Genomic DNA, 21,730 nt, shown 5'->3' with positions numbered 1-21,730 from the left:
TGCAACATGACCTGAGAACGATAACTGATCATCCATGACGACACCAAGGCTTCCAGCTTCTGTAGAAGGAGTGACCAGTGAGTTCTCAAAGGTGATGGGGTTAACCCTAACCCTAACCCTTTTACCCCTCTCCACCTGGCTCTCACCCACCTGGACAATAAAGACAGCTTGACTTCAATTCAAGTCAACACCATCACCCCCCAGGCATCCAATTGGAAAGCAGAACCTGCAGGGCCTGAACGCATCTCTCTGTAACTGGGTCCTTGATTTCCTGACGGAGAGACCTCAATCTGTCAGGATTGGTAGCAGCATCTCCAGCACCACCATGCTGAGCACTGGTGCCCTCTAGGGCTCCACTGCTGTTCACTCTACTGCAAAGTACAGCTCAAAGACCAAACCAAGAAGATGGTTGTTGACTTCAAGAGATTATGAGGTGACCCCCCTGCTGGACATTAATGGCTCTGCTGTAGAAATCATCAGGAGCACCAAAGAACACCACCAGCTCCATAGACAAGGGAGCCCAACAGAACCTCTGCTTCCTGAGGAGACCCCTCACACCCTCACCATGTTCTATAGAGGGACTGTGGAAAGCATCCTGAGCAGCTGTATCACTGGTTTGGTAAGGGTAATGTTTCTGACCCTACAGTGAAGAGCGAGGACAGCTGAGAAGATCAGATCATCGTGATTTGTCTTCCCTCCATCATGGACATTGACACCACTGTGTAGGAACCACAGTGAGGAACCTTCAAGAAGATAAAGATTTTTAGAAGATAATGTTTCTTGGAAGGTTCTACAAAGCACTGTAAGATGTTCCTCCACAGTTTCAAATGAAAGAACCACTAAAGGTTCCTCAAGGACTTTACACAGATGGAACCACAATAAAAGCCTCTTGACTTGTCTTGAAGTGATGTGAACTCCCCAACTCATCCTATTCAAAAGTACTGGATGGAGCTCCACCACCATCATTCCAGAGAAAACAGTTCTTCCACTGCTCCACAGCTCAATGCTGGGGGGCTTTATACCCCACTAGCCCACACCTGGCATTATTAGGCTGCATGGTGCCAATAGGTTCATTATGTTGATCTGCTCCAGAGGGTCCTATTCTATTGGCAATACTTCTCTACAGAAACTGAACAAGCTGTGTGTGTGTGTGTGTGTGTGCATTTGGACATCTGTACCAAGAATAGGTGCAACCTAAAGTAACTGAATGCATTCATTAGAAGGAGTGTCCACAAACTTTTGGACATATAGTGTAATACATTTCTATGGCTTAGAGCTGCTGACTGATAGACATCACAGAAGCAGTGGAAAATGCACACACACACACACACACACACACACACACACACACACACACACACAGCTAAGTGAAATGGGTCTAGCACCTGACAGCAACTCTCACTGTCGCCAAGCGTCACTGGCCAGGTTGCCAGGGCAACAGTCGCCTCATGCCCTGAATGTAAAGTCCATTGTGGGAACCCGTACACAGGAGTCCAGTAGAACACATTCACAGCCCTCCGTTCTTCCCTATTCAAGAGCCCGGCTCTCGGGTCTCCTTGTGTAAAGGACAGAACGTTTAAAGCTACTAAACAGCTTTTCTCTGTATTTCTGTCCATGTTCTAGATAACAGTGAGTCTCCTGTAGTAAACTTCTGTAGTAGGAACCTTACTAAATCTGCGGTGCTTTCAAAAGTTCTTTTTCTGGTAGGATGTTCTAGAGTTTGAGCTATTGAAGACAACAATCTATTCCAGTGTGAACTGAGTCCAGCTGTTTTAGAATGTAAGCTATTCTAGAGCTGTTCCAGAGTGGAATCGGTTCTAGAGTACAATCCGTTCTAGAGCATGAGCTGTCTATTCTAGTGTGAGGAGTTCTAGCTTACATTCTGAAACAGTTCATACTCTAGAACAGATTGTACTCTAGAACCGATTCCACTCTAGAACAGCTTGCATTCTATAATTACACTTTAAAACAGCTATTCTAGAGTTTTGGCTGCTGTAAAGTGCAATGTATTCTAGCGTGAGTAGTTCTAGAGTAGTTCTAGAGTGGAATCTGTTCTAGGATATGAGTTTTCTAGAGTGCAATCGATTCTAGAGTATGAGCTGTTAGAGTGGAATCGATTCTAGAGTATGAGCTGTTCTAGAATGTAAGCTATTCTATAGTTCAGCTGCTAAGGAGCGCAAACTAGTCTAGTGTGAGTAGTTCTAGAGTGTAAGATATTCTATAGTCCAGCTGCTAAGGAGTGCAATCAATTCTAGAATATGAACTGTTCTAGAGTGCAATCGATTCTAGAGTATGAGCTGTTCTAGAGTGTAAGATATTCTATAGTCCAGCTGCTAAGGAGTGCAAAATATTCTAGTGTGAGTAGTTCTGGAGTGGAATCGGTTCTAGTGTGTGAGCTGTTCAGAACAAAAAATGTTTGCGTAACAGGGTGGTAAAGTGTTTATTATGCACTATTACAACTAATAATGTGATTATTGGTGTTTTTAATATTATAGAGCTTCAGTTATGGATGAATCCAGGTTATGATGAATAAAGCTGTGGGCAATGATGCAGTAGAATTGACTAATTTAGGCTCAATTAAACAAAGAACAAGAGCTTAATTTGTGGTTTCCTGTATATGGATGTTTCAGTGAGCTACTGCAGACCCGACCTTACCATGAGCTCCCAGGTCGTCCTCCCAGATGCCCAAAGGCCGGCCGGGCAGAGTGAAACAGAACGCGCTGTGGTCTGAAGACAGGGGTAGAGGAACCTTAGGGTAGCATTTCCTCATGAGCTGCACCGAGGGCTCCACCAGACACTCAGCGGCCTTACTCAACAAGCAGGTCTGCAGGAGAAGACATCGCTCATTTAGAGACGCTACAAACTAACCATGAGATCAACAACCAGTCTGCAAGTGAAATGTGCTGCGGAAGCAGAAAAGTTTCCACGGCAGATTAAAAAATCAGCTCCGGCGTGTGGTAATGACTCAGGCTGGTTTACTTCGGACGATAACCGTCACACTGCAATAAGAGCTCACAGCACCAAAGCGAATGATTACAGCAATACAAAGTGAGGAGGCTCAGAAGGTAATCAAAGGGTAATAAAAAAACAATTAGAAGAACCCTGAAGGAAGGGGCGGAAGCAGTGGGCTCCAGCTCAGGGTTTACAATATTTATTACTGTACTTTACAGATGATTCTATCAGGACAGCCACAACATTGCAGATTAGGGTAAAGGGGGCATGGTCCAAACACAACTCTGTTACCTTCTTGTGTTTCTACTCTACTCAGTGGCCACTTTATTAGAAACACCTTCTATCTTGGGCTTCCACTCGCTGGCCACTTTATTAGAAACACCTACTATCTTGTGTGTCTCCTCACTGGCCACTTTATTAGAAACACCTTCTATCTTGGGCTTACACTCGCTGGCCACTTTATTAGAAACACCTTCTATCTTGGGCTTCCACTCACTGGCCACTTTATTAGAAACACCTTCTATCTTGGGCTTCCACTCACTGGCCACTTTATTAGAAACACCTACTAGCTACAAGAGAGCTACAAGAGAGGAGCTCCCTGAGGCTGCCGCACCTGTGTGGTTCTGTAGAGCAGGCCGATGCCGCCTTCAGTGACCAGAGTGCTCCGGCCCAGGCTGGTGTTGGTGGCTTTGTGCAGACAGTGCAGAAAGGCCCGGCGGATCTGGAGATGATCGTGTTCAGAGTCATGCGCGTGCCAGTCCTCATACAGCTTCAGCAGGCCAGAGATATAGCCTTTACCTGCAGCCATACGGCGGTTCTCCTCTGAAACAAACAGAGCAGGTCCAGTGTCAGGGCTTCTATATATAAAAGTATAAATATAATAAACATAAATAAATATACATACATTGTGTTCATATTGGCCTTTCTCTGACATAAAAACTTAAAAGGACGTTTCATAAGTAAAATCGTGATCAATTATTAATCAAATCATGATAAAATAAAAAAAAACAGACTCAATAAAAGATGCTCCTCTCCTTTTGAATGAATCATGCATGGGTGTGTGTTTATTGTATTTGGACAGTAGAAGTACTAGATATGGTTCTCTGAGTAATACAAACAGGACAGAATGAGCAAAAGGTCATCTTCATGTTTTAAGGCAGAGCTTCTGCTGCACCACTGAGCTCCTCTGTTCTGGGGGTCACTCACCCTGAACAAGGCATTAATAATGAAGCTGCTCCAGAGCTGCGAAAATACCTTGATTTGACAGAGAGACCCAAACCCATGTAGGTGTAGCTGAGCTGGAACGAAGCATCTACCATCCGAGTGCAACATTACCACTAATCAACAATATTTATCATTTATTAATGTTAATATATCAGTATAAAACCTGAAAACTACAATAATTCATACTGGATATATTAATTAATGTTATTAGAGCTTCATACTGGATATTTTTTATATTAGAGCTTCATATTGGATATTAATGTTATTAGAGCTTCATACTGGAAATTAATGTTATTAGAGCTTCATACTGGAAATTAATGTTATTAGAACTTCATACTGGATATTAATGTTATTAGAGCTTCATACTGGATATTTTTGATATTAGAGCTTCATATTGGATATTAATGTTATTAGAGCTTCACACTGGATATTCATGTTATTAGAACTTCATACTGGATATTAATGTTATTAGAGCTTCATACTGGATATTAATGATATTAGAACTTCATACTGGATATTCATGTTATTAGAGCTTAATACTGGATATTAATGTTATTAGAGCTTCATACTGGATATTAATGTTATTAGAGCTTCATACTGGATATTCATGTTATTAGAACTTCATACTGGATATTAATGTTATTAGAGCTTCATACTGGATATTCATGTTATTAGAACTTCATACTGGATATTAATGCTATTAGAACTTCATACTGGATATTAATGTTATTAGAGATTCATACTGGATATTAATGTTATTAGAACTTAATACTGGATATTAATGATATTAGAGCTTCATACTGGATATTAATGCTATTAGAGCTTCATACTGGATATTAATGATATTAGAGCTTCATACTGGATATTAATGTTATTACAACCTTATACTGGATATGAATGTTATTAGAGCTTCATACTGGATATTAATGTTATTAGAACTTCATACTGGATATTAATGATATTAGAGCTTCATACTGGATATTAATGTTATTAGAGCTATTGGAGCTATATTAGAGATATTAATGTAAATAGTATTTCTTTTATTTCCTTAAAATACAGAACTGTAAACTGGCTTTCTAAAAGTTTTGGAAAACTTGTGTGAGTGTGTGTTTGTGTGTTTGTGTGTGTGTGTGTGTGTGTGTGTGTGTGTGTGTGTGTGTGTGTGTGTGTGTGTGTGTGTGTGTGTGTGTGGAGGCCTATGACATGCTACATAGTGTGGTTTATTAGAGAAGAAAAAACTGTAATAAGAACATACATCATCTCTACAGACACACCAGCAGAACCCGATACCAGGGGGAGTGATGGAGGAGCTCTGTCTGACGCAGTGATGAAGACTTTTCAAAAATGACACAAAAGGTGAGCAGAAAGCGCTGAGGGAGGGGCTGAGAGAGGGCTGAGAGAGGGCTGAGAGAGGGGTGAAAGAGGGGTGAGAGAGAGGGGCGAGAGACGGCTGAGAGAGTGACGAGAGAAGGCTGAGACAGGGACGAGAGAGCGCTTGGAGAGGAGAGAGACGGCTGAGAGAGGGACGAGAGGGGCGAGAGAGCACTGAGAGAGGGGAGAGAGAAGGCTGAGACAGGGACGAGAGAGCGCTTAGAGAGGGGAGAGACGGCTGAGAGAGGGACGAGAGGGGCAAGAGAGCACTGAGAGAGGGGAGAGAGAGCACTGAGAGAGGGGCGAGAGAGCGTTGAGATAGCTCAGTCTGCCAATCACCCTAAAATAGACTACACCCCAAAACACAAAAATACAGTTTACAGTCTAGACCTGATACACCTTAGGACATATTACACTCTAGAACAGGCACTGATGTGTATATGACCCTGAGCAGCACCTCTGTTCCTGATACACTCGTACCAGCAATATCTGGACAACAGTGGCCCTGTGGTCAAAAAGTGACAAGTGATAAAGGTCCGGTTCTGTTGGTCAGAGCGGTTCTGTGAAGATTGCACAGTGGTGTGTGTACACCTGTGAGAGCAGTAGAGGCACCTTAAAGCAGCTGAAGGCCATGGACATCGGAACATCTGCAAGGTGGACATTCGGTACAGACTGAACAGTACAAACACGTCCTCTCTGTCTGTCTCTCCGCCGCGGTGGTGAGGGAGCGCTGCAGCAGCTCTGATACAGCCTGCACTAATACAGCTCTCTGAAATATTAATGCACACACCAGGTTTCATAACTCTCCCAAAGGGGGTCCGCAACGGGCTGGATGCATGAGCGAGATCAATGCTGAAGCGCAGAGACTGCGGTGCTTTCAGAATCAGAAGGTAAGCCTGGGGGGGTTCGAGGGTTCCGTCAGCTTCATCAGATCACCTTTCTGATGTTAAAAGGATGTTGATGAGCAGACAGCAGTGGATCTGAAGCTGGGCTGAGCGGTGTTTAAATAGCAGCATGACTTCTGAGCAAATCAGGCTACATTTAATTAGCATAATTATTCGTATCAATGCCATCCATCAGACTACACTCTAGAACAAACTACACTCTAGAACAAACTACACTCTAGAACAGACTACAGACTAGAACAGACTACAGACTAGATCAAACTAGATTCTAGAACAAACAAAACTCAAACTCAGTCTAAAAACACATTTTAGAACAGACTACAGTCTAAAACACATTACAGTCTAGAACAGACTACAGTCCAGAACAGACTACAGTCCAGAACAGACTAAAGTCTAGAACAGACTAAAGTCTAGAACAGACTACAGTCCAGAACAGACTACAGTCCAGAACAGACTACAGTCCAGAACAGACTACATACAAGAACAAACACTCTAGAATAAACTACATTTTAGAACAGACTATAGTCTATAACAGACTACATTTTAGAACAGACTACACTCTAGAACAGACTACAGTCCAGAACAGACTATACTCTAGAACAAGCTACAGTCAAGAACAGACTACATTCTAAAATACATTACATTCTACAGCAGACTACAGTCCAGAACAGACTAAAGTCTAGAACAGACTGCACTCTAGAACACATTACAGTCTATAACAGACTACAGACTAGAACAAAATACATTATAGAACAAACACTCTAGAATAAACTACAGTCTAGAACAAACTACAGTCTAGAACAGACTACACTCCAAAACACATTACAGTCTAGAACAGACTACATACTAGAACAGACTACAGGCTATAACAGACTACAGTTCAGAACAGACTACAGTCCAGAAACGACTACAGTCTAGAACAGACTACAGTCCAGAACAGACTACAGTCCAGAACAGACTACATTTTAGAACAGACTACACTCTAGAACAGACTACAGTCTAGAACAGACTACATTTTAGAACAGACAACACTCTAGAACAGACTACAGTCCAGAACAGACTACAGTCTAGAACAGAATACATTTTAGAACAGACTACAGTCTAGAACAGACTACATTTTAGAACAGACAACACTCTAGAACAGACTACAGTCCAGAACAGACTACAGTCTAGAACAGACTACAGTCTAGAACAAACAACACTCCACAACACATTACTCTAAAAACATCTCGAACAGCTCACACTCTAGAACAGTTAACATTCTAAGATCAGTTACAGTCTACAACAGCACAACAGATTATACTCTAGAACCATATACACTCTAGACCATCTTGGAACAGATTACATGCTAGAACAAATGACACCAAATCTATTTCAGCAGCATCCAGATCCTTTAAGAAATTGTTGTGAGGTGGACGGGGCCTCCATGAACATCAGTGAGACTTGGGTGCCCATGGCCCTGTCACTGGTTCACCGGTTGTCCTTCCTTGGAGCACTTTTGGTAGGTACTGACCACTGCAAACTGAGAGGAACACCCCACAAGACCTGCTTGCTGATGTTCTGAAGATGTTCTGATGACCCAGTCGTCTATCTAGAACATCACAGTCTGGTTCTTGTCAAAGTGTCTCAGATTCTTACACTTGTCCATTTTTCCTGCTTTATCACCTTCATCACCTTCAAGAACTGACTGTTCACTCGCTGCCTAATATGTAGATCCACCCCTCGACAGATAGAGACACTGTAGATGAGGATGATCCATGTTTATCACATTAATAGCTGGTATTAATGTTTTGGCTGATCGTGTGTAAGTGTGGTTTTGAGAAGAGCATGGTGCTAACGGCTAACTGAAGATGATGTCAGAACACTCACAATCAGAGGTGACTGAACATCTCCACAAGCTTTGAGGAGAGTGTGTTGATTTAGGCCTGCAGTTAGCACCATGCTAATTGGTTTACATAAGCTTCAATTACTTGTTAGCTACATTGGACTACATTAACTATCTGCCACTATTAATATCATCACTATTACCCATCATTACTCTGACCATCACTGCCATGACTACATGAAGCTCTACTACACCATGATTAATATATTATGATTATGATCAGAGCAGTTCAGCAGTTTAGATGGTTTGGTGACTTTTATCAATAATTAATAAATAGTTCTGATCAGAGGAGGACGGGTCGGGTCCCTCTTGTGAGTCTTGGTTCCTCCCAAGGTTTCTTCCTCCAGCTCTGAGGGAGGTTCTCCTGCACTGGTGCCGTTGGCTGCTCAGTGGGGGGTCTTAGATATTTCATGTTATTTATGTTATTGATCTTTTACTAATTACTGATTGTGTAAAGCTGCTTTGTGATGACAACAGTTGTCTAGCTATACAAATAAATTTGACTTGACTTTGAAATTAACCTCATAAGTCTAGTGTAAAAGTCAGGAAGATGGACGCTGGGACACTGGGACACTGAAGATGTCTCGGCTGATGGACCACATTCAGGAGAAAGGCAGCTCTGATTGTTCAGCATTCCGATCACTTTAAGCTTCAGTGCTTCTCCTGTTACACACCGCTCTCCTTCTACTCCAGATGTGATGTCTACAAAAGCTCAGACAAGACAAGACCTTTGTGAGAAGCATCTGAGAGATGGTTATCGGCTGATTCTGTCTGCCAGTCCTCCAGAGAGACACCGCGCACAGAGAGATTGAGCGAGAGAGAGAGAGAGAGAGACCCCACAAAAGCCTAATACAAAAACATGTACCGCTCCCCTGCTGTCCCACCAGACAGCCATGGACTGAGGCGCTGCAGGCCAGTGGCCCGCTGCCCCAGCTGGATGCCAGTCCGATCGTAGCCTGGTAGCCTACAGATGTGCAAATGCACACACACAGCTTGTCTAGTCCCTGTAGAGAAGAAGTACTGCCAATAGAATAGGACTCTCTGGAGCAGATCAACATCATGACCCTATTGGCTCCATGCTGCCTAATAATGCCAGGCGTGGGCTAGTAGAGGGGTATTATAAAGCCCCCCAGCATTGAGGAGCTGTGGAGCAGTGGAAGAAGAACTGTGTTCTCTGGAATGATGGTGGTGGAGCTCCATCCAGTACTTGTGTGATGAGTTGGGGAGTTGAGGATGATGATGAGGTGGGGTGGTGATCATCATCGTCCAACATCCTGACCTCACTAGCAATGCTCTTGTCGCTGAATGCAATCACTGCAATCTTCCTCCAAAATCTAGTAGAACGTCTTCTCCTCTGGACAGTAGAGACACTTAGTTACTCCAGCAGAAGCAGGATCAGCTCTTTTAATACTCTTGATTTCTATGAATCAGCCGGTGTCCCAATACTTTTGTCCTCAATTATAAACACTCCCAATGCAAAATGAACCCCATTTAAATGACGCGTGTTCTCCGCAGGTTGAGAGACCAACGGCTGCTGAAGACTGCTGAAACTGTGGCTACAACATCACCGACAGATCACAGACTTCATGCAACGCTGTGTGGATTTCAGCCCCATTCCCTGGCCGAGCAGCTCCACCAAGGCCTCCACCAGGCCTCGGGTTAGCCTGCTCCTGCACGTCCCGGTGTGTCCCCGCGCTTACACACCTGACCAGCTAATTAACAGGCCCTCCTTGAGCTGAGCTGAGCTGGAGTGTATGTCGTAAACGCGCAGGAGGACAGGGGCACTCCATGACCGAGACCGGAAACCAGTACCCAAACCCCAACAGCTCCCTCCCACAGAGTCACACTGCCACCTGCAGGCCAGCAGGTGAACAGTAGCAGGCGAGGAACCACTGCAACCCAGCAGCAGATGAACCGCTGAGCTTTTTATAGCGCGTATGAATTTTGAAAGCAGTCAAATTTTATTTTGTCAGTTTTTTCCCTCTTTTTTTTTTTAAGGGAAAATGAAAATGCAGCTCCCCCTGAACTGGTTAGAAAACAATGGGGGGGTGGGGGGTGAGTTAAAATGCTCCAGCCCTCTGGCAAATGTGGCGGCTAATAAAACTGTCAGTGTGAGAAATACAGAACATCTGTGGCATCCCGTATTAAATCAGCATGGCGGTGTAATCCTGCGAGCTCCTCAATCTACACAATGCGAGGAACACAAAGGCGTGAGGGAACGAGGCACTTGTGGACGCTTCAGACTTGTTGCAAGCAAACAGATCAATTCAATCAATTCATAAATGTGCAGGCAGAGTGGATTAACACACATATTACAGCACTGAGAGCTGGACAGCGGCAGGTGGACAGGGCCATGTTCAGGCCCAATCAGATTCAAATGACACACAACCAGCCTGGGGAGTCATATTCTTGTGCTTCTGTGTTTATGTGAAGAGTTAAAGGTGCTTAGTTAAGCCTTTCAAATTATACACTATACTGACATAAGTATTTGGACACCTGTTCATCATTCATTGTTTCTTCTGAAATCAAGTGTGTTCAAAAGAGCTGATCCTGATTGTGTTGGAGTAACTGTCTCTGCTGTCCAGAGAACTAGATCTTGGAGGAGGAGCACTGCTGTGAGGACTTGATTGCATCCAGTGACGAGAGCATTAGTGAGCAATGGTTAGCAGGATGTTGGGTAATGATCACCACCCCGTCTCACCCCCCACCCCAATTAATCTCAAAAGTACTGGATGGAGCTCCACCACCATCATTCCAGAGAACACAGTTCTTCCACTGCTCCACAGCTCCTCAATGCTGGGGGGCTTTATAATACCCCTCTAGCCCACACCTGGCATTAGACAGCATGGTGCTAACAGGTTCATGATGTGTACCTGCTCCAGAGAGTCCTATTCTCTACAAGCTGTGTCAGCAATAGGTGCAACTTGAAGAAGCTGAATGCATTCATTAGAAGGGGTGTCCACAAACATTTGGACATGTAGTGTATGTGCACCAGAGAGCACTCTGTCCTTCTATTGGTAAAAGTCAAGGAGCATGTTTAACTAGGTGGAAAAATTCAAAACATCAGAGGGGTCAGATCTCTGTTGTTTGACCTCATATGTGGGCCCAGCGCTGGGATACTTCATGTACAATCAGGCTGAATTAGTGTAGTCTGATCCCAGCGCAGCGCTCTGCTTCACGTGGTAATGCTTTTACACTGAAAACAAGAACAGGCCAAAGATAAGTCTGGCCTCTCCACCTCCAGATACACAACACAGAACAGCAGAACAATGAACAGCGTTTTCTATCAGATTCCAGGTGAGCACCGCACTGCTGCGGCTCCTCTGCCCTCTCCAAAGCAGACTTGGCTCAGTATCATCTGGATCTCTCCAGCGGAAACAGGTGTGCAGGAAGTGTTTTGCCCTATAGCACTGACTGTGTTGCGGCCAGCTTTGGGGGATTGAGGTTGTTTTGTATTCTGTAAAGTTGTTTTCACCTCCTGAACGTCTTCTCAATCTCCCACAGGCTGCGAGTGTTCACACGCCATCACAAAACAACCGCTTCTCATTAAAAGCAGCAACAACAACACGGCTGATTTTTACTCGATTTGCTCTCAACCTACTTAAACCTATTCCTTATTAATAAAACCCACCTTGTGTTTCCACCCACTGGCCACTTTATTAGAAACTCCTACCCTGTGCTTCCACCCACTGGACACTTTATTGGAAACACTCACCTTGTGCTTCCACCCACTGGCCACTTTATTAGAAACCCCCATCTTGTGCTTCTATACACTGGCCACTTTATTAGAAACATCTACTGTCTTGGGCTTATATTCACTGCCTCATTATTGGAAACACCTACTATCTTGTGCTTCCACTCACTCAGTGTCCAGATATGAGTGGCCCTGTGGTCAGAAACTGAGCCCAGATGAATCTCTAGAGGATGGCTAACACACACTGTGCAACAACAGACGAGCTTCAGTCTGTACCTGAACACCAGCAAAGGTGGAGCTACAAGAGAGGGGTTTCTGATAAAGTGGCCAGTGAGGGTGAGGGCATATTGCTGCAGTTCTGTAATAAAACAAGAAGGAACGTAAACTCACTTGAGCAAAGCAGTGAAGCGAAGGCATCAATAGCAGCCCTGCAAGAGAAATGAAAGAAATGAGTGAAAATAGAGAAGCTCTAGAGAACTTCTAGTACTTCTCCAGTGGAGCATCTCTCAGCACAGGAGCTGGAGTGTGGCAGACTCTGTCTGGATCTTCTCTTCTGGTGTAAAATAAAACCCTGCCGCTCCAGACTGAGAGGAGTGACCTACAGCAGAGCGGTCCAGAAGCAGAACCAGCACAACAACATCTACCTAAACCCAGAAAAGGAGAGAGTGCCTCAGCATTAATGACTGACCCGGACGGAGGAGAACGGAGGTTCCTTTCCTGCACTGAATCCCGGTCTAAGAAAAGGAGCTGCCGGCAGCGTGTGTGTGATCGTGATCTGAACAGTCCCTCCTGAGCGGGGTCGACCAGCTAAAATGCGACATGTTGAGTTACAGGAATACGAGCCGTCACGGTTCTGAGTGAAGCGCGGTGAGAAACAGGGTGTGATTTCAAGCTCGGCGACACTAACATGACACCTGAGTGTGTACAGACAGTTAATTGGCTTCAAGTGGAGACTTAAAAACTGTAGACTGGAAGGTTGGGGGAGTAAACTGCTGTAGCCTGAATGGGTGGAGGTAAACTGCTGTAGACTGACAAGGTGGGGGTAAACTGCTGTAGAATAAATGGGTGGGGGGACTGCTGCAGGCTGAATGGGTGGGGGTAAACTGATGCAGGCTGAATGGGTGGGGGTAAACTGATGCAGGCTAAATGGGTGGGGGTAAACTGATGCAGGCTGAATGGGTGGGGCTAAACTGCTATAGACCTAATGGTTGGGGTTAAATTACTGCAGACTAAATGGGTGGGGGTAAACTGCTGTAGGCTGAAGGGGTGGAGCTAAACTGCTGTGGACTGAATGGGAGGAGCTAAACTGCTGTAGACTGAAAAGGTGGGGGTAAACTGCTGTAGAATAAATGGATGGGGGAGACTGCTGCAGGCTGAATGGGTGGGGGTAAACTGATGCAGGCTGAATGGGTGGGGGTAAACTGATGCAGGCTAAATGGGTGGGGGTAAACTGATGCAGGCTGAATGGGTGGGGCTAAACTGCTATAGACTTAATGGTTGGGGTTAAATTACTGCAGACTAAATGGGTGGGGGTAAACTGCTGTAGGCTGAAGGGGTGGAGCTAAACTGCTGTGGACTGAATGGGAGGAGCTAAACTGCTGTAGACTGAAAAGGTGGGGGTAAACTGCTGTAGAATAAATGGATGGGGGAGACTGCTGCAGGCTGAATGGGTGGGGGTAAACTGATGCAGGCTGAATGGGTGGGGGTAAACTGATGCAGGCTGAATGGGTGGGGCTAAACTGCTATAGACTTAATAGTTGAGGTTAAATTACTGCAGACTAAATGGCTGGGGGTAAACTGCTGTAGGCTGAAGGGGTGGAGCTAAACTGCTGTGGACTGAATGGGAGGAGCTAAACTGCTGTAGACTAAATAGGTGGGGGTAAACTTCTGTAGGATAAATTAGTGGGGGGGACTGCTGCAGGCTGAATGGGAGGAGCTAACTGCTGTAGGCTGAATGGGTGGAGCTAAACTGTTGTAGGCTGAATGGGTGGAGCTAAACTGCTGCAGACTGAATGAGTGGGGCTAAATTGTTGTGTGAAAAAAGGGGGCGGGGCTAAAGTACTGCTCCCTCTCACTCTTATTTCCAGTCTCTACAAATTATCCCTCTCTTTTCTCACGACCCCTGACTCACTTTTCTTAGTTTCAATAGTTAATCACAATTAATTGACTCAGATTGCATAGTTAACCATTATTCATCTCAGATTTCCAGAAGCAGATTTTTGTTATTGTTAGATATTTTATGTGTTTGTGTGTGTGTGTGTGTGTGTGTGTAACTTACTTGATTGTGTGTGTATGTGCCGCAGTGGGTGGGGCTATCAGGTCAAACACTACATCAAGAGCTCGGTTCTGCCCCAGCAGGGTTGCCGTAGAAACTGCAAAAAAAGAAACACACGCACACACATACATGATAATTAGCATAATTACTGTACATTCATACACCCTGCTGTAGCTTTGGCAAAGTGTGTGTTGGTGTGAGCCTCTGGCCTCCGTGGAGGGGGATCACAGCCCCTTCAGAAATCCAAATTCTTCTATTAAACTGTTTCTGAATTTTTCAGCTGATATACAAAAATAACTTTATTGCCATAAAACGAAGAGTTTGTGAAGTTAATTGTGATTATTTCAGGTATTATTGTGTAGTTACCCGAATAAATCACTACAGTCTGTGCAGATAATCATGATTAAACTATAACAGCCTGCATAATTAATCTAAATTAATCACAGTTAATCACATCGGTCTGTGCAGATAATCATGATTAAACTATAGCAGCCTGCATAATTAATCTCAATTAATCACAGTTAATCACATCGGTCTGTGCAGATAATCACGATTAAACTATAGCAGCCTGCATAATTAATCTCAATTAATCACAGTTAATCACATCGGTCTGTGCAGATAATCATGATTAAACTATAGCAGCCTGCATAATTAATCTCAATTAATCACAGTTAATCACATCGGTCTGTGCAGATAATCATGATTAAACTATAGCAGCCTGCATAATTAATCTCAATTAATCACAGTTAATCACATCGGTCTGTGCAGATAATCACTATTAAAGATAATCGCCTGTGTGAAATAACCATAAATAATCCAAATTAATCACATCGGCCTGTGCAGATCATCTCAGTTAATCAGAAAAGCTTGTGAAATGACTTTACAATTAATTGCAATTAATCACATCAGTCTGAGCAAATGATTAAGGTTAATTGTATCAGCCAGTGCAGTCAATTACAATTCATCACAATAAATCACATCGGCCTGTGCAGATGATCACAATTAAATAATATCAGCCTGCATATTTAATCACAATTAAATATCACAAAAAATTAAACAGTCTGTGTGATTAATCACAATTAACCACATTCAATTACATTCAATCACATTCGCCCGTGCAGGTAATCACAATTAATCACAACAGATTGCACAACTAACAAAAAAAAATGACAATTAATCACATTAGCCTTCACAGCTAATCATAATAAATCAGTTAATCTTTTCATCTTTACTGGTAGTTAATCCTGATTAATTTGCATAAATTTGTCAGCATATATGCAATTAATGGCACAGGCATGTTTATTTTTTCAAAATTAACTGCATCAGCCTGTGCAGTTAATCATAATTAGATGCAGTTAACTGCATTTATTGCCAGCATTTTTGATCAAATAATCATGACCAACTGCACCAATTTTGTAGTTAATGATGATTAATTAAGACAAGATAAGATCATCCTTTATTAGTCCCACAGTGGGGAAATTCTCAGTGTCACAGCAGCAAAGGGATAGCAAAACAAAAACATATATAAATTACCACTATATACACTATAACTTAGATAAATTACCATTGTGTACACAATAATATAGATAAATTACCACTACATACACCATAGCATAGATAATTTACCACTATATACACAATAACATAGATAAATTACCATAATATAAAAAATAACATAGATAATTTACCACTATATACACAATAACATAGATAAATTACCATAATATAAAAAATAACATAGATAATTTACCACTATATACACAATAACATAGATAAATTACCATAATATAAAAAATAACATAGATAATTTACCACTATATACACAATAACATAGATAAATTACCATAATATAAAAATAACATAGATAATTTACCACTATATACACAATAACATAGATAAATTACCATAATATAAAAAATAACATAGATAATTAACCACTATATACACAATAACATAGATAAATTACCATAATATAAAAAATAACATAGATAAATTTCCATTATATACACAATAATATAGATAAATTGCCACTACATACACCATAACATAGATAAATTACCACTATATAGACAATAACATAGATAATTTACCACTATATACACAATAACATACATCAATTACCACTATATACACAATAACATACATCAATTACCACTATATACACAATAAAACAGATAAAGTACCACCATATACACAATAACACAGATAAAGTACCACCATATACACAATAACATAGATAAATTACCACTATATACACAATAACATAGATAAATTACCACTATAAACACAATAACATACACCAATTACCACTATATACACAATAACATAGATAAATTACCACTATAAACACAATAACATACACCAATTACCACTACATACACCATAACATAGATAAATTACCACTATATACACAATAACATAGATAAATGACCACTATAAACACAATAACATACACCAATTACCACTATATACACAATAACATAGATAAATTACCACTATAAACACAATAACATACACCAATTACCACTATATACACAATAACATAGATAAATTACCACTATATACACAATAACATACACCAATTACCACTATATACACAATAACATAGATAAATTACCACTTTATACACAATAATAATTGTGCAGTGGCTCAGCGGTCGAAGGCACGGACACTATGGCGACTTTGACTGCTCACATGAAACAGTAAGACTATTATTATATAAATAAATGATTATCTAAACAAAAATACACTATACCTCAAACCTGCAGATGACTGCACACTCACCAGAGGAGCAGAAGACTCTGATGACCCAAAGGCAGGCAGCAGCCCTTCTGGTGTTCTTCACATTATGACGTAGCAGTCTGAGCGTTAGCAAAACCGCATCAACCTTCTCCGCCTTCACACCAATCCTCCGATCTGAGAGACACAGCAAATGAATCACTACTGCATTGTATACACTCACCGGCCACTTTATTAGAAACCCCTACCTTTTGCTTCCACTGACTGGCCACTTTATTAGAAACCCCTACCTTTTGCTTCCACTGACTGGCCACTTTATTAGAAACCCCTACCTTTTGCTTCCACTGACTGGCCACTTTATTAGAAACCCCTACCTTTTGCTTCCACTGACTGGCCACTTTATTAGAAACCCCTACCTTTTGCTTCCACTGACTGGCCACTTTATTAGAAACCCCTACCTTGTGCTTCCACTGACTGGCCACTTTATTAGAAACCCCTACCCTGTGCTTCCACTGACTGGCCACTCAGGGACAATGTGGAACAGCATTGCTTGAGAGTCTGAGCACTGCAGGGTTGCTACACACTGGACATGTAAAGAATGCTCAGATCATGACAGTGGGCTTTCTCCTGACCCCTCAGTGAAGTGGCTGTGTCTGCACTGGGCAGTGGAGTTGTGGCTTTTCGTGGTGCTGTATTACAGTAGCTGTTCTCTGCAGGTCTGATTGAGTCGTATGCTGGGCAGATTCATCGTCAGCGGGTTAGAGGTCAGTGGAGCAGTGATCAGAGAAGAGTGTGGTGTGTATAAAGGTTGACGAGTGTAGATTAAAAGGTACAATGTGAATTTGGGAGTGTTGATCTGCTATATACTTCTAACATCATTCAGACTCTAAATTATTCAGTATCCACTATGAATGATTAATTATGTACTATAAAAGATTCAGTATTCACTATGAATTATTCAGTATCCATTATTAGTTATTTAGAACCTACTATAAATAATTCAGTATTCACAATAAATGATTCAGTATCTACTATGAATGATTCAGTATTTAGTATAAATAATTCAATATTTGTGAATTAGTGTGAATTATTGTGAATTATTGTGTGAATTATTCCATTTCCACTATGAATGATTCAGCATCCACTATAAATGATTCCGTATTCACTATGAATGATTCAGTATCCATTATGAATGATTCAGTATTTAGTACAAATAATTCAATATTTACAGTGAATTAGTCCGTATCCACTATGAATGATTCAGTGTCCACTATGAATGATTCAGTATCTACTATTATTGATTCAGTATCTACTATAAATGATTTAGTATTCACAGTGAATGATTCCATATTTAATATAAATGACTTAGTATCCACTATAAATGATTCCGTATTCACTATGAATGATTCAGTATCTACAATAAATGATTCAGTATCTACTATGAATGATTTCGTTTTCACTATGAATGATTCAGTATTTAACATAAATTATTCCATATTTAATATAAATGACTCAGTATCCACTATAAATGGTTCAGTATTCACTATGAATGATTTAGTATCTACAATAAATCAATCAGTATCCATTATAAATGATCCTGTATCTACTATAATTTCTGTAACTCCTCTGAATCATTCAATCTCTATCATGGTCAGCTCAGCGTGGAAGCGTCATCAGAAGTGGCCTACCTCCTTTCCTCTCTGCTCTTTCTACCTCTCCTCGTTTCTCTCCATGTCTCACCTCTGTGGCCCACCTTGGCGAGCAGGTGCAGTATGGGCAGCAGGAGTGTGTAGTTTGGGCTGTAGGACCTGGCCGTGTTCACCAGCGCCATCAAGAGCGCCTCACTGCCTCCTTTAGAGATCATGTAGTGGATCCGTCTGTCTGTGCCTAGAGCCGCCAGCACAGAGACAGAACAGCTACCATCATCTTTCATAATCATGCATTTCAGAAACTGGGAGAATCTCGAGATCCAGCCACACGCCAAGAAGGCCCTGCCATCTCCGTCACAGGTGCTGCTTTTTAATAATCTGCTATGCTAATGGTGTCTCGACTTATTTTCTGCTTTCCTCTGGCGTTTTCCAAAGTTTCACTGGAGAGAACTCGTGATTAGAGGAAGGCCGACGCTGGAGGCAGGAGAATAACTCTGGCTAATTACTCTGTGGTAAATTAATTTCAGATTAGAGGATTAGTATCATGTCACTCCTCCCGTACAAGCACATTCAGTCATTCAGTCATTGATATTTAAATCCTTGTCATGAACGCGGAGGAGATAATGAAGTGCATTGTGTTTCGAGTGGCTGGCGTTTACACTGGTACAGCTGCTGCTGGTGTTCAGCTAAGGGTACTGCATAGTTATAAACACCTGCTGCAGACGCTAATGCATCTTAACGTAATATGTGTTATATTATTAACCAGTGTACATTAGCCTGCTCTCACAATTCAGTCAACTTCGGTTAAATGCACATTCCTCATTAAAAAAACATAAGAAAAAACAGGGCTGGGTTTCCCCAAACATTTGTAACGCTAAGTATGTTGGAATATTCCTAAAACTACGAGTGCTTCCCCAAATCCATTGTAACTAATGTAGTACTTAAACTCTTTTAAAGTAATTTAAGAGTATTTTGACCTATTTGTAACTCACTAAGTACTTTTTAACTTGAAGTTCATGTGCAGTTCTACCTGCAAAACAATAGAGGCCGCTAATTTCCCAAATATACTAGCTTGAATTGTGCTGTTATTATATCCCTAATATTACAAAGATACATACATATCATGGCGGGGTGGGTAGTGCTACAGTCTCCCACTATAGAAGCCCTTAGTAAAATTCTGAGCAAAATTTGATATTCCTTATTTTCTATTTAATTATTGATCTTCCCAGAACTTTTGGAAATTACTTATACAGCATATACAATTCTGTATATGCTGCCGGTTTGCCATTTGATGAATTCCCTGATGAATGAAAATATGATTAAGTGGCTTGATATATGATAATTAGGAATTATGTGGTAGAAATGTATGGTGTTTTATACCAGTAGGTAAAATACCTAATATTAAATAATTATTTGAATAATTACTGATACTTTTGCGGTAGCTTATAAAAATGAGAAAATGTATGTAAATCAGTGGTTCAGATTCTGACTGGATGTTCCAGATGTAGAGGCGGAGTCAACGAAGAACTACTGAAAACTAATAAGGCTTTTGGGAAACACCTGCAACACTCAAAGCTGATTGGTTGGGCTTCAAACAGATACATTAGTATATGGTAGTACAGGCTAGTATTAGCCTATATTCCTTTCTTCTGCTAGTTTGACATATTAGCCTACATTCACCTACAATCCACCACTTGCTATCAAGACCAGCCCACATTAGCTTTTCCCCCACATTCCATTACCTGTTAGCTTCTGCTTACATTCCAGGATTTGTTACCTATACTAGTCTAAACTAGCCTAAAGTTCCTCAACATTGCTAATTAGCTAGCTAAAATAGCCTGCATGTTTAGTGTACGTCCTGCTTCTAATCTACACTACTGTGTTGGCGTTAGTATCCTACATTAGCCTGTACTTGTTGGCGACACTTTTAGTTACTAAGCTAACGAAGTGAAAGTCAGACGTTCGTCTGTTTTGGCTGTTTTGGCTGATTGACTCCATTCAGAGTAAAAGGAGCTTTTTTCAGAATCACCTGCAGAGAGCAGCTCATCCAGCACGTTCAGGATGTTCAGCGTGTTCTCCAGGTCTCCAGCATTCTGTAAAGAAACACAACCACAGTCAGCTCCACCTTTACTCATCTGTCTGTCTGTACAGCAGTGTCTGCCTGTCTGTCTGACTGACTGACTGTCTTTCTATCCACCTGTCTGTCTGTCTCTTGGTCTGCCTATTCGTCTGTAGTTCCGTTTTTCTCTCTGTCTGTTTGTCTATATTTCTGTCTGTCTTTCTGCCTGTCATTCTGTCTGTCTGGTGTTCCGTCTGCTGTTCTGTCTGTTTGTCATCCCATCTGTCGTTCTGTCTGTTGTTCCATCTGTCGTTCCTTTTGTCATTACGTCTGTCGTTCCACCTGTCTGACGGTCTGTCTGATGCTCTGTCTGTCATTCTGTCTGTCTCTTGGTCTGCCTATTCGTCTGTAGTTCTGTCTTTCTCTCTGTCTGTTTGTTTATATTTCTGTCTGTTGTTCCGTCTGCTGTTCTTTCTGCCTGTCATCCCACCTGGAACTCCTTCGGTCATTCTGTCTGTCGCCCCTTTTGTCTGTCATTCCACCTGTCTGTCTTTTCGCCTGTCATTCTGTCTGCCTTCTGTTCAGTCTGCTGTTCTGTCTGTCTGTCATCCCATCTGTTGTTCCGTCTGTGGTTCCGTCGGTCGTTCTGCCTGTGATTTTGTCTGTCTGTCTTTTCATCTGTCTGCCGTTCCATCCCATCTGTTGTTTCTTCTGTCATTCCATCTGTCGTTCCGTCTGTTGTCTGCTGTTCTGTCTGTCTGTCATCCTATTTGTTGTTCAGTCTGTAATTCCGTCTGTCAATCTGTCTGTCATTCCATCTGTCATTTTGTCTGTCTGTCATTTCATCTGTCTGCCGTTCCATCCCATCTGTTGCTCCTTCTGTCGCTCCTTCTGTCATTCCGTCTGTCGCTCCACCTGTCTGTCATTCCACTTGTATTTCTGTTTGTTTGGTGTTCCGTCCGTCTGTAGTTCTGTAT

General features: G+C 41.9%; 1 protein-coding gene across 1 annotated transcript in view; it reads right to left on the bottom strand.

The window, feature by feature from the left end:
• The window catches only part of agbl1 (AGBL carboxypeptidase 1), a 178,043-nt gene that overhangs the window by 130,549 nt on the left and 25,764 nt on the right, over positions 1-21,730 (bottom strand). The window contains exons 3-9 of the mRNA XM_072663557.1: positions 20,724-20,787; positions 18,786-18,932; positions 17,091-17,222; positions 14,310-14,403; positions 12,422-12,459; positions 3,566-3,774; positions 2,656-2,824 (exon numbers count right to left, since the gene is read on the bottom strand). Of these exons, the coding sequence (XP_072519658.1) occupies positions 2,656-2,824; positions 3,566-3,774; positions 12,422-12,459; positions 14,310-14,403; positions 17,091-17,222; positions 18,786-18,932; positions 20,724-20,787 (853 nt within the window). The remainder of the gene's footprint in view (positions 1-2,655; positions 2,825-3,565; positions 3,775-12,421; positions 12,460-14,309; positions 14,404-17,090; positions 17,223-18,785; positions 18,933-20,723; positions 20,788-21,730) is intronic.

Source organism: Salminus brasiliensis, chromosome 19 (assembly GCF_030463535.1).
Source record: "Salminus brasiliensis chromosome 19, fSalBra1.hap2, whole genome shotgun sequence".
Taxonomy (NCBI): Eukaryota; Metazoa; Chordata; class Actinopteri; order Characiformes; family Bryconidae; genus Salminus; species Salminus brasiliensis.
The sequence above is the reverse complement of the archived record's forward strand: the minus strand, read 5'-3'. Positions and strand labels throughout refer to the sequence as shown.